Raw genomic sequence first — 15,643 nt, forward strand, 5'->3', positions numbered from 1 at the left:
GCTACATTGCTGAAGGTGTTTATAGGATGTATGAGTTTCTTGGTTGAAATTTTGTGGTCACTTATGTATATATTATCATGTCATCTGCAAATAGCAAAAGCTTGACTTCTTCCTTTGCAATTTGTATTCCCTTGATCTTATGTTGTCTTATTGCTCTGGATAGAACCTCAAGTACTATATTGTATAAGTATGGGGAGAGCTGACAGCCTTGTCTTGTTCCTGATTTTAGTGGAATTGCTTTGAGATTCTCTCAATTTACTTTGATGTTGGCTATTGGCTTGCTGTAAATTGCCTTTACTATGTTTAGGTATGTTCCCTGTATTACTGATCGCTCCAAGACCTTTTTCATGAATGGGTGTTGGATTTTGTCAAAGGCCTTTTCAGCATCTGGTGAGATGAGCATGTGTTTTTTTTTTTGTTTTTTTTTTTTCTTTCAGTTTGTTTATATGGTGTATTACATTGACCGACTTTCATATGCTACCCTTGCATTCCTGGGATGAAGCCTACTTGATCATGGTGGATAATTGTTTTGATGTGTTCTTGGAGTCTGTTTGCCAGTATTTTATTGAGTATTTTTGCATTAATGTTCATGAGGGAGATTGGTCTGTAGTTCTTTCTTTGTTGCATCTTTGTTTGGCTTGGGAATCAGGTTAATTGTAGCCTCATAGAAGGAGTTTGGAAATGTTCCTTCTGTTTCTATTGTGTGGAACAATTTAAAGAGTATTGGTATTATCTCTTCTCTGAAGATCTGGTAGAATTCTGTGCTGAAACCATCTGGTCCTGGGCTTTTTTTGGTTGGGAGACTTTTAATGACTGATTCTATTTTCTTAGGGGTTATTGGACTATTTAAATAGTTTGTCTGGTCTTGATTTAACTTAGGTATGTGGTACCTATCCAGAAAATTATCCATTTCTTTTAGATTTTCCAGTTTTGTGGAGTAGAGGTTTTTGAAGTATGACCTGATTATTCTCTAGATTTCCTCAGTGTTAGTTATTATGTCTCCCTTTTCATTTCTGATTTTGCTAATTTGGATGCTCTCTCTCTCTGCCTTTTGGTTAGTTTGGATAAGGGTTTGTCTATCTTGTTGATTTTCTCAAAGAACCAACTTTTTGTTTCATTGATTCTTTGTATTGTTCTCTTTATTTCTATCTTATCGATTTCAGCTCTCAATTTGATTATTTCCTGGTGTCTATTTCTCTCAGGTGAGTTTGCTTCTTCTTGTTCTAGAGCTTTCAGGTGTGCTGTTAAGTCACTAGTGTGAGATTTCTCCAACTTCTTTGTGTGGGCATTTAGTGCTATGAATTTCCCTCTTAGTACTGCTTTCATAGTGTCCCATTAGTTTGGGTATGCCATATATTCATTTTCATTGATCTCTATGAAGTATTTAATTTCTTTCTTATTTCTTCCTTAACCCACTGGTGATGCAGTTGAGCATTATTCAGTTTCCATGAGATTGTAGGCTTTCTGTAGTTTTTGTTGTTCTTGAAATCTAACTTTAAACCATAGCGGTCTGATAGAACACAGGAGGTTATTCCAATTGTTTTGTATCTGTTGAGATTTGCTTTGTGGCCAAGTGTGTGGCAATTTTAGAGTAGGTTCCATGGGGTGCTGAGAAGACAGTATATGTTATATTCTTTTTTGTTCTGGTGGAATGTTCTGTAGATATCGAATAAGTCCATTTGAGTCATAACATAAGTTAAGTCCTTTATTTCTTTGTTAAATTTCAATTTGGCAGAACTGTCCAGTGGTGGGGTGTGGTGTTGAAGTCTCCCACTATTAATGTGTGGGTTTTTTAATGTGATTTAAGCTTTAGTAATGTTTCTTTTACATATGTGGGTGCCCTTGTGTTTGGGGCATGAATGTTCAGAATTGAAACTTCATCTTGGTGGATCTTTCCTATGATTAGTATGTAATGCCCTTCTTGATCTCTTTTGATTTATTTTAGTTTGAAGTCTATTTTGCTGGATATTAGGATGGTTACACCAGCTTGCGTCTTAAGGCCATTTGACTGGAAAGGCTTTTTCCAGCCTTTTATTTATGGGTAGTATCTGTCTTTGAATTTGAAGTGTGTTTCTTGTATGCAGCAGAAAGATGTATCCATTCTGTTAGCCTGTGTCTTTTTTATAGGTGAATTAAATCCATTGATATTAAGGGATATTAATGACCAGTGATTGTTCATTCCTGTTATCTTTTGGTGGTAGTGTGTGTGTACTTCTCTTCTTTGGGGTTTTCTGTTGTGGAGTTATCTATTGCCTGTGTTATTGTGGGTGTATCTCACTTCCTTAGGTTAGAAGTTTTCTTCTAGTGCTTTCTGTAGGGCTGGGTTTGTGGATAAGTATTGTTTAAATCTGGTTTTGTCTAGGAATGTCTTGTTCACTCTATCTATGATGATTGAAAGTTTTGTTGGGTATATTAGTCTAGGCTGGCATCCATGGTCTCTTAACATCTACATTACATCTGTCCAGGTTCTTCGGCTTTCAAAGTCTCCATTGAGAAATTGGGTGTTATTCTGATGGGTTTGCCATTATAAGTCACTTGGCCTTTTTCCTTTGCTGCTCTTAATATTCTTTCTTTATTCTGTATGTTTAGTTGGTTAATTATTATGTGTCAAAGGGACTTTTTTTGGGTGTCTAGTCTGTTTGGTGTTCTATAGGCTTCTTATATCTTCATAGGCATTTCCTTCTTTAAGTTGGGAAAGTTTTCTTCAATGATCTTGTTGAACATATTATTTCTGCCTTTGAATTGGTATTCTTCTCCTTCCTCTATCCCTACTATTTTTGGTTTGGTCTTTTCATGGTATCCCAGGTTTCTTGGACATTTTGTGTTAGGACTTTTTAAAAAAGATTTATTTATTTATTACATATACATCATGTATGACTGCAGACCAGAAGAGGGCACCAGATCTCATTACCAGATGGTTGTGAGCCACCATGTGGTTGCTGGGAATTGAACTCAGGACCTTTGGAAGAACATTCAGTGCTCTTAACCTCTGAGCCATCTCTCTAGCCCCATTTTATGACATTTTTGACATTGGTATTTTCTTTGACTGATGAATCCATTTCCTCTATTGTATCCTCTACACCAGAGATCCTCTCTTCCATCTCTTGTATTCTGTTGGTTATGCTTGCATCTGTTTCCTGTTTGTTTACTCAGATTTTCTATTTCCAGCATTCCCTCTGTTTGTTTCTTCTTTATTGTTTCTATTTCCCCTTTCAGGACTTGAACTGTTTCCCTCACCTGTTTCATTACTTTTTTCACAGTTTTCTTTAAGGTATTTATTGTTTTCTTCCCCTTTTTTATTTGTCTTTTCCTCTTTCTTTATAGATTTCTTCCCATTTTTGTTTGTCTTTTCCTCAATTTCATTTTCATTTTTTCTTGAAAGGCTTTAGCATCTTCATGATGCTCTTCTTAAGATTGCTTTCTTCTGCTTCTTCTACCTTGTGATGTTTAGGTCTTGCTGTTGGAGGAGGGCTAGGTTCTGGTGATGCTGTATTGCTCTTTATGTTGTTGTATGTACTTCTGCCTTGATGTCTGCCCATCTCCTCACCTAATAGGTATAAGAGGTGCCTGTGTCTGAGCAAGTTGCTGTTGGTCAACTCTGTGTTTGTTGTGTCTGTGTCTCAAGGGGCCCTTCTGGGTCTAATCTTAGCTCTTGGTCTTATTGGAGCAGGCAGCTTCTGTGTCTCAGTGACCTGCTCTTGGGTCAACCCAAGCTAGTTGATTCTGTGGCTCACAGATTTGTTCTTGGTCTTATCAGAGCTCTTGGTCCAGTCAGAGCTGACAGATTCTGAATTTCAGGAAGCCTCTCTTGGTCCAATGAGAGGTGGAAGATTCTGCTTCTCAGAAAGCCACTCCTGGTCTAACCAGGGCTGGCAGATTCCCTGTCTCCTGAGTTTACTCTTGGTCCAATGACAGTTCTTCGTCCAATGAGAGCTCTCTCTTTCTCTGGGCCAGATGGGAGCTCTCTGAGCTGGATGGGAGCTCTTTGGGCTGGATGGGAGCTCTCTGAATTTCTTTATTTTAACTGTGTTGGTACTGTTGGTATTTACAAAGCCTCCATGAGTTGGCTATAAATAATAATGGTTCCTGATCTCTGGAACTTTTGAAAGTGTGGTAGCAGTATTTACAATCAAACCAACTAATTCAGTATCTTTAGGGGTTGGAACTAAGTATCTTTACTTTGTAAAACTCCAGGGGTTCCATGTGTTGTCAAGATTAAGAACCATTCCTTGTGGGGGAATTCTCAGATCAGCCACAGGGAAATTCAATTTCTTACTTCTCCTTTCCCTATGAGCACCTTTAAAATGGACACCATCTTTGTTGGGAATTCTCTTGAGCTTGCTACCAAAACTTAGGCTATTTTCTTGAAATTGCTTTTAGTTGATTTTCCAGTCACCATTAGAAAAATTATCATCACTGTCTACACAAGATTGTGGGAGGATCCATTGAGCTCTGTGTGTTCAAAAGACTACCCAGGCCCTGGTCTGTACTGTACCCGTAGTAGCATGAAATGGGCACAGGACATTGTAGGCTCTTCCCAAACATGTCCATCTCAGCTCATCAATGTCTAGAATTGGGTCAGTAGTATTTATAGTCACATCATAGGAAAAGCAGTAACAAGCCTGAAAGTTTTCTTTGTATCCTTAACTTGTAGCCCAAACTGTGGAACCCTCTTTTCAGATATTACTCCATTGTCCTGTGATGGTGATGAGCTGGAGGAAGGGTGGTGGGGAATGCTGGGCTCATTCCTACCTGAGTAACTTGGGTAGAATAGAGTAGGAAGGGTATCTTTGCCATGGTGTTATGGCCAACTTACATGTATTCACCCACACTGCACAGACTACACATCCAACCTGAGTCTTCACAGAATTCCTAGAGATACCTCCTGGAGTAAGACACTACTGAAAATAGTTTCCTATCCTTTTCTTGTGGGTAACTGTTTCCAGACATCTCCCTACTTTGGATTAATTTGGCCTAAGAACTTCACACCTCACTACAGGCTGTACAATGGTATGGAATACTTGACTTCAGAGTGAATCATTGACAATGTTACTGGTCATCTTGACCTTCAGGTTTTCTTTCTCTGGGACTAGGGACACAAAGAACTGATACCATGTAGATCTTATTTTTCTTTCTATGTAAGTAATAAACTCCCTGAATCTTGGTGGATTCATATGGTTTCATGAATGTGGATTCATCACATTAAATGACCTTAGGTACAGTAAGTGTGTCAAGCTAGGCTAACAGCTGCAGTAGAGACATGTGTGACCCCATTAGCCACAAACCTGCTGGGGAATGGTTGACTGCTGAACAAGAAGTTTTTTCTGGAGGAGGGTAATGTGCAGGCCAGTTCAATGTGTTTCATACAATTGATCACATGCACCTGTGGGGCTGAATTCAATTGACAGAGCTCTAAGATTCTCAAACATGTATCCCTTGTCTTTGATTTTTTGATGTTCTTCATAGCTTAAGTCCCAAAGTAGGCTTTTTGAGATCAAGATGAACCCCTGTCAGCCTCTCCTGGTCTGGGATGGACATCACTCTCTGCCACTCCTTTTATGTTTATGTCCTCTGTGGTGGATGGTTTTCTTGATTTCCTACTCTGCTGAGGCATCATGGTAGGTCAGCGAGTGGAGTTAGGTACCTTCTCTGGCCAGTTCTCTTTCAGCCTATAGTACCAAGAAAGATTCAGCAGATGCTGTGCTCACATTTGTTGACTCTGTAACAGGTGTCCAATGATTAGTACTGAAGTGCACAGGTACAAGGTTCCTGTTTTATGTGATTTATCAAAACTGAAATTAAAACCCAATTTGTACATTCTCCCTTTGACTGAGTTTCTAAGATGTTTTTGTTCATATCATCGAGGCTATAGGTCATTTATATAATGGAAATCTGGAAAAGATAGTGTGTCTGTACCTCTCCTGAGAGAAAACAAAGATAGTGTGGTGTAGGAAAACAAATATGTACTGTGGAATCACACAGCCTTGGCTGAGAATTCTGAGCCCACATTTATTAGTTACTGTATCAACTATGTTCTAAAATAAATGCCTGTCCTTAAATCATCCCCTATTGGAGGGCAAAGCAGATAAGAGCCTTATAATACCTGATGCTGACCCTTATATACCTTTCTCTGCCCAGTTACTTCACTTCCTTCCTAGTGCTGGGATTAAAGGCGTGTCACCCCCAAGTCCTAGGATTAAATGTGTGTGCACCAGCACCTGGCTTCTATGTTTAATCTAGTGGCTGGCTCTGTCCTCTGATCCTCAGACAAGCTTTATTTGATATGCCACACACAGTGTATGTCACCGTACACAGTGCTGCTTTTGTTTACTGCAGAGGCAGTGGTAGATCCCTAGGGAAGGGTAATGGAGTGGGCAGTGAAGGCTTTGCTGAGGCTGACACCACTTTCGTAATTAATAGCTGCAAGGCTCACGTGACTTTCCAAGTCACCCCAGACTGTAGGAATAATGTTGACACACAAGATCAGTGTAAATCTGACTGCTGTGTTACCTTGCCTTGTAATTCAGCAAATCACTTGTGACAACACTGCCCCGCCCCCATAACATACTAAACCTCCTTTCATTAGGAACACACACAGTCATTTTTCTTTGAACATCCTACTGTCTGATTCATGGCCTGAAAAAGAGAGTAAGGTCTTCTCACTTTGACCATTAGGTTCAGGGGCACTGTGACACAATGGTGCTGGTCCCATGGGGTTGACTGCTTTTTCCCACAATGCATGGATTTTCTCCATCTGGACAGTCACGGGCCATCCTGTGCACTTCAGAGCAGAGGGAATAATAAGAATGACAAGAGAGCTTAAGCGCCTCAGTGGTCTGAGGAATGTCAACTATTCAACATGGAGGCGGAGGTCGATAAACTGGAACTGATGTTCCAGAAAGCTGATTCTGATTTGGATTACATTCAATATAGGCTGGAATGTGAAATCAAGACTAATCACCCAGATTCAGCAGGAGAGAGAAATGCAGTTGCAATTTTAAAGGAATTATCAGCAATAAAGTCTCGATATCAAGCTTTGTGTGCACGCTTTAAGCCACTTTCTGTTGAGCAAAAAGACAGTAAGAGCCGCATTTGTGCTACTCTGAGCAAGACAATGACCATGATACAGGACTTACAAAAGCACACAGACCTGGAGCTAACTCCACTGACTGAAGAAGAGAAAGCTGTGACAGGGCAATTAAAATCTCACATGCCAGACTTATAAGACATGGAATTTTAAAATGGACTCTAATGGAGAAAAGATCAATTCCAAGATCAGTTCAGCAAGATGTCTTATTTATGCTTGATGTCATTAATCCATCAAGGGGTGGGAGGCTGATGAGGAAGATTGAGATTTTCTTTGAGTGTCAGGATCGTGATCCTTTTCATAGGGGAGGAAATTGTTCGAAGGGTGGATATCATATGACTAAAAGCCTGAAAGGATGGAATGGGAAGAAGATTGCAATACTGATGCCCATACTTAGTTTTGTGGGTTCAGGTAATGAAATCCCTTAATACTATTTTAATTTGTTTTCTTTTTTATAGTTGGGATAATTTTAAATGTTATGGGATTTTGTAAAAGAATATTTATGTACATTTCAATCAGTGTGTGAATGGACAAAATATTATAACTATTCAGGTGTTGTTTGTTTACTTTTTTGAGACAAGCTCTCACTATGTAGCTCTGGCTAGCCTTGGAGCTCACTATGTAGACCAGACTGGCATGAATCCTAGAGATGCCTGCTTCTGCCTCCTGAGTACTGGGATTAAAGGCATACACTGCCACACTGGGCACTGTTTCTTTCTCCCTCTCTCTTTTTGAGACAAGGTCTTATGTGATACCAGGCTGGCTTCAGAATTGGTGTTGCCAAGGATAATCTCTTACTTTGCCTCTTCCAGAGTGCTAACTAGAGCCTGAGCATGCTAGGCTAGCACTGTACAAACCGAGCTACAGCTCCAACCCTGTAATTTCTTTTTTGAAAATGCACATTATAGACGATAGCACATTTTTATTTAGTTGTGTGTCTATGATGTCCAGTATTTCCCTAACTAATATAACTCGTAGACTGTTTTGTGAAAATTCTCCTTTGTTTTTTTCCCTTCCCTTTGTTTGCTAATAATAAATTAGCTTGTTTTCTAAAAAAAAAATAAGAAGAAGTATGACAAGAGTAGCCAGCTCTGTACAGACAGCTTACCGTGTGCTAGGTACATTATCTTCATTTCACAGGTGAGAAAAAAAGATGCTTAAATGTACCATTTTATCAATTATATGTTCTCTGTAATAAGCCACTCAGAAATAGGGAGATAAAAGAAACCATGGTTCACATTCTGCATGGCAGCCCTTTCATCTCAGCTCAAATGAGGGGTTCTTACACTGGTCTCTCTGGTATCAATTCCCCACAAGTCTAGATTCAACTAATGATCTGTTAGGTACTCATTATATAGATGTCATAAACAAAGGACAAACCACCTCAACTGCATGCAGGTGTTTTCCTCTATTAGGAGAGCCCAGTGTTCTTTTCATGGAGCTGCTTCAAGGAGGCTAGCACAGGGCTTTCCCAGTGTCTTGCCTCCCAGGATTAGAGGTTTCACAGTACCATCCTATGACAAAGAAAGTCCATATTTCTGCTGCAGATTCGGAGATATGAGAAACCCACCTCCTCATGAGAAAGGTAGCCAAATCTACAGAGGGAAGGGTGGAATCTGTAGCTTGCTAGTCCTTTGTCGGATAGTAGTACATGGTCTACGCTCACTCAGGAGGGAAGTGCAGATGCCAGGATTTGAACCGGAAGAATCTGCTTCATTGTGAGGTTTTAACCACAGGGGCTGTACTAGAAAAGCTAATTTGAGTATCAATATGTGCCTCATTCAAGCAGTGACTTCCCCCATAGTGTCAGAGGAAGAAACATGAGTAAAGTCTGAGACTTTCTTAACGGTAAAGTAACAAAGCCTTGGAAACTAGCAATGGCCACTGTTTAAAAAAAAAAAAATCAGTGTTTAATGAAATAAAATAAAACTCCAAGAAAGATATACCTTCAGTTAAATTTATATTACAGTATAATCACAGAGTTTAATAAATTGGCAAGATGTTGGCAAGTACTGGTTGATTTGATGAATACATTCAAAATTCACATTAAATTTACATTTTCAGTATTAGAAAATAGCACATCTGTGTAATTTTATGTCCTTGTGATTATTTGTTTCTCTAGTTTGAATTCCGCGCCCACCCCTAGTGTATAAGTACCATAATGTCAGAAGCAGGTCTGTTTAATCTAACAAGCCCATTGAACAGATTTTAGCATGGATTCTAGAACCTTGTCCTAATGAATTGATGGATATCATTTTCTATTATAGTCACATTAAAAGTTTTTGTGGGGTCAGTATTCATTTCTGTGATGGCATATGAAATTGCACCTACATTTCCTGTATTCTGTACAGGCTTTATTTGGTTGTGAGGAACAAAGATTCAATTTACTTCAAGTAATTGCTTTTATGGGGTGGCTTATTTTGTGGCAGTTGTGAAGGAGGCTAACGTCTTTTGAATATAAGGCAAGAAGCAGGTAGCTGCCATGGAAACTGAGGTAGAACTCAGAGCAACAGCTCTGTGAAGCTCAGCAGAAGGAATTCACCATCTCCAGGCTCAACTATCAACACAACTTTTGCCATTCTCTAGAGTGAACGGAGGACTACTTATTAATGGTGATTGCTTTTTATCACCAATTTCGATTTTTATTTATTCTGGCTTGTTAATTTTCCTAGCTTCTGCTTTCCCTTTTATTCACGGGAGGGTGAGTAAATCCTTGCCTTCAAGAATTTGCTAAAGCATAATGTAAAATCCAATTAAATGTGGTTCAATGAACAACACTATGTAAATTAATTTTACTGTTTAATCATTTATTGAGAGGAAATTTACAGGGCTTTCAATTAGTTGCTCATCAAAATCTTTTTATAACATAATTTTTTATTGATTCTCTGGAAATTTCACATCATGTACCCCAATCCTGCTCATCTCCCAGGCCCTCCATATCTGCCCCTCACCCCTGCAGTGAAACACCTCCAAAATTAATTAAAAACAAAACAAGACAAAACCCCACCTCACTTCACTCCTCTGTCTTTTCCATCTCTCCAACACCTTTTCATATTTCCTAGTGGCATTGGGAGCTGCAGTGTGTCAGCCCCACCTGAAAATGTTATAAATACTGGTCTGGTTCAAGGCCTTTGACCTCTGGCACACCAGCATCACTGGACCCTCACCAAAACTCCTCTCAGGTATCCTGCTGTTGCCCTGAGTCATGGAGATCTTGCAGCTGTGGTTCCACAGGACCAGTCCTTTCATGCACTCCAGCAGGGTAGATGTTAGAGTGGGCCAATCCAAGGCCCAGAATGTGGGTCTGGGTAGTAGCTGAGCTGCTCAGTTCAGGCTACTGGGACTGCCCTCCTCAGATGCAGCTCTCCTAGGCTCATGCTGTCAGGGCCAACTCTCCCACACCTGTAGTAAGGGGTGGGGTCACCTCTCCTAAGTGAAGGGGGGCAGTTCTCCTATGAGGAGCATAGTCAGCTCTCCTGCTGCAGTGTCCAGCAAGGGGCAAGGCCAGATATCTCAGGACCAGTGAAGGGTGGGACTGGCTCAGCACAGCCCTTGGATTTCAACATGCATGGTTCCTATGACTGCCTGTGGTAACACGGGCCATGGACATTAACATAGACCTCAGCTGCAGCAGAAACATGAACCAACACATGGCAGACATGGTCCTCAGTAGCAGCTCAGGCCTGGATGTCACCATGGCCTCAGTTAGCTGCACAGGCAACTCAGATCAGTGGCTCACCAAAACCTTAAAAACTTCTTTTCCAAATGAATATATTCAAGCCTTCTCTGCCACACTCAGTGCCACCCCACAGCTTCACTTTGCAAGGCTCATGTGTCTTTTCAGGCTTCCAATATTATTAGCATAGACCAAGGTCCTGCTTTGTTAGTCGTGAGGACCTCAAGGTCCCCCCACCCTCGATGCTTGCTCTGCTTCCCATTCCATCTGAATCCCCTTGAATGAATGCTTTCATCGGGCCATCATTTGGACTTCCTGGAGTGATTTCTACCCTCCACTGTAGTATGGGCTTTTTTTCATTTCCCCCCGTTATCCTTCTCTTTACTTTTGATCTCTCCATCCCTAATTTCTTCCATTCAAATGTCCCTTCCTGCTTTTCTGACATCTGGCACCACTTACTCAACCACCTGGTTCAGGAAACCATCATCAAGCATGTCCTTGAGTTAAGGATGGAGGGAGGAAGAAGGGAGGAACCTAAGACAACTGACCACAATGTTAGACTCTGTCACTGCTGAGAGCAAATACCAAAGGAGAGAGTTCACAGGGTAAGACTACTTTGCTTCATGGTTTCAGAACATGTGGCTTACCTTGGAGAGAGAACATGGCAGCTCAGAGCAGCTCAGAGCAGCCCCAGCTGACTTTGTGGTGTCCAGAATGAAGAGAGAGGGGGTGCTTGTATTGTGACTGTTCTGTTTCCACATCCTGGCCCCCAGCTTATGGAGTGGTACTTCCCACATCAGGTCCCATGCAGCCTTTGAAATAATCTTCTCTAGAAAGGCTCTCAAAGATCACCAGTGTGTGTTCTAATAATCTTCTAGGCACTTCCTAATCCAGGCAGTTAGCATGAAGTTTAGGTATCACATACATTAATATATTTTACTTGCCATTTTCCCAAGTCCTCTTGGTATCATTGTACCCATGGTTGTTCTCAACATCTTTATGAATTCATCTCCTATCAAAGCCTCATTATCTTTCTTCTTTGTTGTCAAGAAAGATGAATCGGTGATGGTTGAACTGAGTTTTCAACTTGATTGGACTAATAAAGCTTCACCTCAAGTCTGTGTTTCTGGTAAGAGAAGAAATTTCCCAAGGATTGACATGTAGGGTAGAGACCAGACCCATCCTGAATAGGAGAGAGACTCTAAAATGGACAAGCTGCCTTGGTGCCTAAGGGATAAATGAGAAGACAGTGTGAGTCAGCAAGCCTCTATGATCTGAGTGACTGTGGCTGTTCCCGCTGCTCCCTCCTGACATGAGACTCCAGCTTCTTTGACCCTTCAACCCATATGCAGTCCCAGCAACTCTTGGCAGAGCCTCCAAGCTTTCGGTGTCAGATCAGAACTAGAGTGGCATCCCTTTTCCTGGGTTGGGAACCTGGTTCTCTGCCTTGGAAGCATTGAAATGACCCTTGCTGGAATTCACTGTCCTATTTTATAAGCAAATCAGTGTGGCTGCATTTGATAGCTATATTAGGTTTCCTTAGATGAACAGACTGATAGAATGAAAAGACCACATACACACATATATGGGATTTATTAGAGTCTATAGGTTGTGGCCCAGATAGTCCAATAATGGCTGTCTTCCAATGTAAAGTCCAAGAACCCAATAGTTGTTCAGTCCACAATGGGGTCCTCATACATGTTGGAATCCTGAAGAATCCAGTACTATCACCAATGAAGGAACATCTCAGCAGCAGGATATATGAACTTGACTGAGGATGAGGGCAAATAGGCAAAAACACAGAAGCTTCCTTCTCCAATGTACTTTATATAGGCTACCATCAGACGGTGTGACCCAGATTTAAGGTGGATCTTCATACCTCTAATGATCCAATTAAGAAAAAATTCCTCCCAACTATGCCTAGTCATCCCCTGTCTACCTCTGTTTCTGAACTAACATTTTGTGACTAGTAGATTAAAACCACAGAGAGTCTATTAACTTAGTATGGACTTCCATCATCACAAAAGCTCAGCTAGCATGTTTGTACCTATTAAAAAACTTCCCCCATCTTGCTGAAACTGCCTCTCTGAGGTATATAATCAGTGTATTTTAAATAGCCTTGATATATGACTTTGTTTTTTTTTTTGTTTTCTTAACGTTCTTTGTTCTTAAAACTATAAAAACTTCATGAAACTGCTTCCATGTTGGAATGTGGAATTTGGTGTAGCCCAAGTCTGTGTTTCTGGGCCATAGCTACTCAAAATGGCTCCAGAATAAACTCTCTCTTATTTCCTTAAAATGACAGCTGTGGTCTTAGCACTGATATAACAGTACCTCATGTCACGCACCAATACTTATCTCAATTGTATTTACCGCTCTCGGTAGTGCCTAGCAGAAGTGCCTAGCTGCTCTGAAGGTGAAGGTCAGAGGATTGCTGGAGCACAAGTCGGGGATTGTGCAACACAGTACTATACACCTCCTTCCACTCATTCTCCCAGAGAAGAATTGGATCTATCCTCATCAGATAATCTGAAAAAGGAACAAGCGTTTGGGGTGGAACTCAAAGGAGAAAAGACTAAGGGAAGGAAGGTGCCTTCGTGATGAAACCATCTTTCCTCCATCAGAACACATAGGTGGTCAAGGGGCCATAACACTAGTTGGTGATCCAGTTACTTTGGTTACAAAAACACGTGGGCATAGAAGATGTTTCTTAAGAGCAAATAAGAAGTCTCAAGTTTACTGAACATTTTCCTTATTACATGAAGTTGGTTTCATGGGTCAGGAGCTTTGGAACCATCTTCATCTAGAACATTGTTAAAAAACACCACCTCAGACACCATCTGCACTTCATCCCAATTCCCTGAGTATGCATGGTCAAGTTCAGAACACATGTTTCACTTTGTTTCTGAGGACCATAGGACAGATTTTTTTCCCAGTGTATAAGTGAGCACTAGGTGCTTTCTTTTGGCAAATCAATGTGGCTATGCATTTCTTCTGTTTCTACACTGTACCACAGGGTGGTTATTGTAGGAATTAGGACTTTTGCTATTAATATCCACTGTTCCACATCATTATGTCAGGGATTGGTGCAAAATTTAATATATAGCATGTCTATCTATTTGACTTGTTGATGATTGACTGACTTTTAGATGATCAAAATTAAGTAGGTCTATTAGTTAACTTACATATTATGTGACAAATAAGGATATTAAGGGGGAAAGGCTGGCTTGGGTTCACAGTTTCATTCTATCCTATCAAGGTAGGATGGTGATTGGCGATGTGGTTGGAATGTGCAGAGTAGCTTGCTCACATCTATGCATATCATGAAGTAGAGAGTCCAGAGGCTGGACTACAGCCTTCTAGGCATACTCTAGCAGGCTTTGTCTACCAGTTAGGCCCTAAATTCCAAAGATTCCACAACCTCCTAGAGCAGTGCCAGCAGCTGCAGACCACATGACCAAACACATGAGTCTCTGAAGAATTTTTTCACATTGAATGCCTAAAAATGGGTAAAAATGTCTTCAACATAAATGTATGGAACTCTTTACTCTGGTGCATTTGTTCACTGTTCATTGCTACAGTTAAATTCCTGAGACTGAGTGATGTTTTGTGACAAAAAGCATTTTATTTAACTCACTATCCTGGAGGCCAAAGGACGTACAGTTGGAAATGGTGTTCCTTCCCATAAATTCTCCAGATGAGGTAGGGTATGACATTACAAGGGTCAGAGGATGTTTGTGTATGTGTGAGTGCCTGCATACATGTGTGTGTATGTGTGTGTGTGTGTGTGTGTGTGTGTGTGTGTGTGTGTGTGCTTGTGCATGTGCGTGTGTCTGTGTCTGTATCTCTCTGTGTATTCTGTGACCTCTCTTCCTCAAGCTATCTCTAGTCAGTCATAGTGGCTTTGCCCTGATGGTTGTATGGAATTGTAACCATCTCAGAAGGCCCCACTTCTACATCCTATTTGCTCCCCCTCCTAACTACTTCTTGATCAGTGTGAACTTGAACATGATGTTCAGAGGGGACAAATTACAGCTTGTTTTTAGAGATTTATCACTTCTCATAATTGTAATTAAAGAAACAGAGTGTTTTTCTCCATTCTATAGCCTTTATGCAGGTGCTCAGATTGGTGGTCAAGAGATATTGTCAGAGTGTATTCTTCTGAAAATATTTCCGATAGAGGCAACAGTAATCTGGATCAAGGAATTTAGAGCTAGGAGTTAAAATCTGTTATGAGGTAGGAAGTCTTTTGGTGATCATTAGTCATGCTAAAGTATCTAAAAACAGAAAGCATCAAAGAGCATAGTCATGTAAACTTTTAACTATAAATGCACATTGCTACGTATTTGCTATGATTTGAACTTCAAATATCCTCCAAAACTCTGGTCATCTGTTAAAAGCTTGGTCCTTGTGTTGTAGTTGTTGGAAGATATTTGAACCTTTCTAAAATGGGAGCTAGGGGAAGGTCTTAGGCCATTGAGAGCATGACTTAGAAGGGATAGTGAGAGCTCAGCCCCTTCTTACTCTGTGGTTAATTTCTTGGCATGAGGTAATTAGATTTGTTCTATAATATATTCCCATAGTAACTAGCTGCCTTGCCTCAAAGTCAAGGGGGGCAATTCTTCATGGGCTGCAAGCTTCAAAATGAGCTCAAACAACCCTTTATCTTTATCTGTTGATTATCTTAGGTATCTGTTAGACTAACAGTTTGAGTGATGTAAAACTGTCAAGCACTCCATTTGTATGTATACCATGCTCCTAATCAAACTACTAGAGGGAATTAGCAAATGCAGTTGACTGTAGCAAATTAGTTGTGTTGGTAGTGGTCCAGCAGGAGACACAGCCCAGAACTGCTGCCAGCAGCCTGCAGGAGTTCTCTT

The 15,643-nt window shown here is 40.6% G+C and overlaps 2 protein-coding genes across 2 annotated transcripts in view; both read left to right on the plus strand.

Moving 5' to 3' along the window:
* Positions 1-15,643, plus strand: part of Qrfpr (pyroglutamylated RFamide peptide receptor) — a 71,231-nt gene that overhangs the window by 8,962 nt on the left and 46,626 nt on the right. The gene's annotated exons all lie outside the window — the stretch shown is intronic.
* Positions 6,860-7,225, plus strand: LOC118580555 (spindle and kinetochore-associated protein 2-like). Its single transcript, XM_036182352.1, has one exon. The coding sequence runs from the start codon at positions 6,860-6,862 to the stop codon at positions 7,223-7,225; it is 366 nt and encodes a 121-aa protein (XP_036038245.1).

This window comes from Onychomys torridus, chromosome 3 (genome assembly GCF_903995425.1).
Source record: "Onychomys torridus chromosome 3, mOncTor1.1, whole genome shotgun sequence".
NCBI classification, from domain to species: Eukaryota; Metazoa; Chordata; class Mammalia; order Rodentia; family Cricetidae; genus Onychomys; species Onychomys torridus.

Excerpts from the sequence above, each read along its gene's own strand:
- LOC118580555 (XM_036182352.1), top strand. The coding sequence starts at position 6,860 with ATGGAGGCGGAGGTCGATAAACTGGAACTGATGTTCCAGAAAGCTGAT.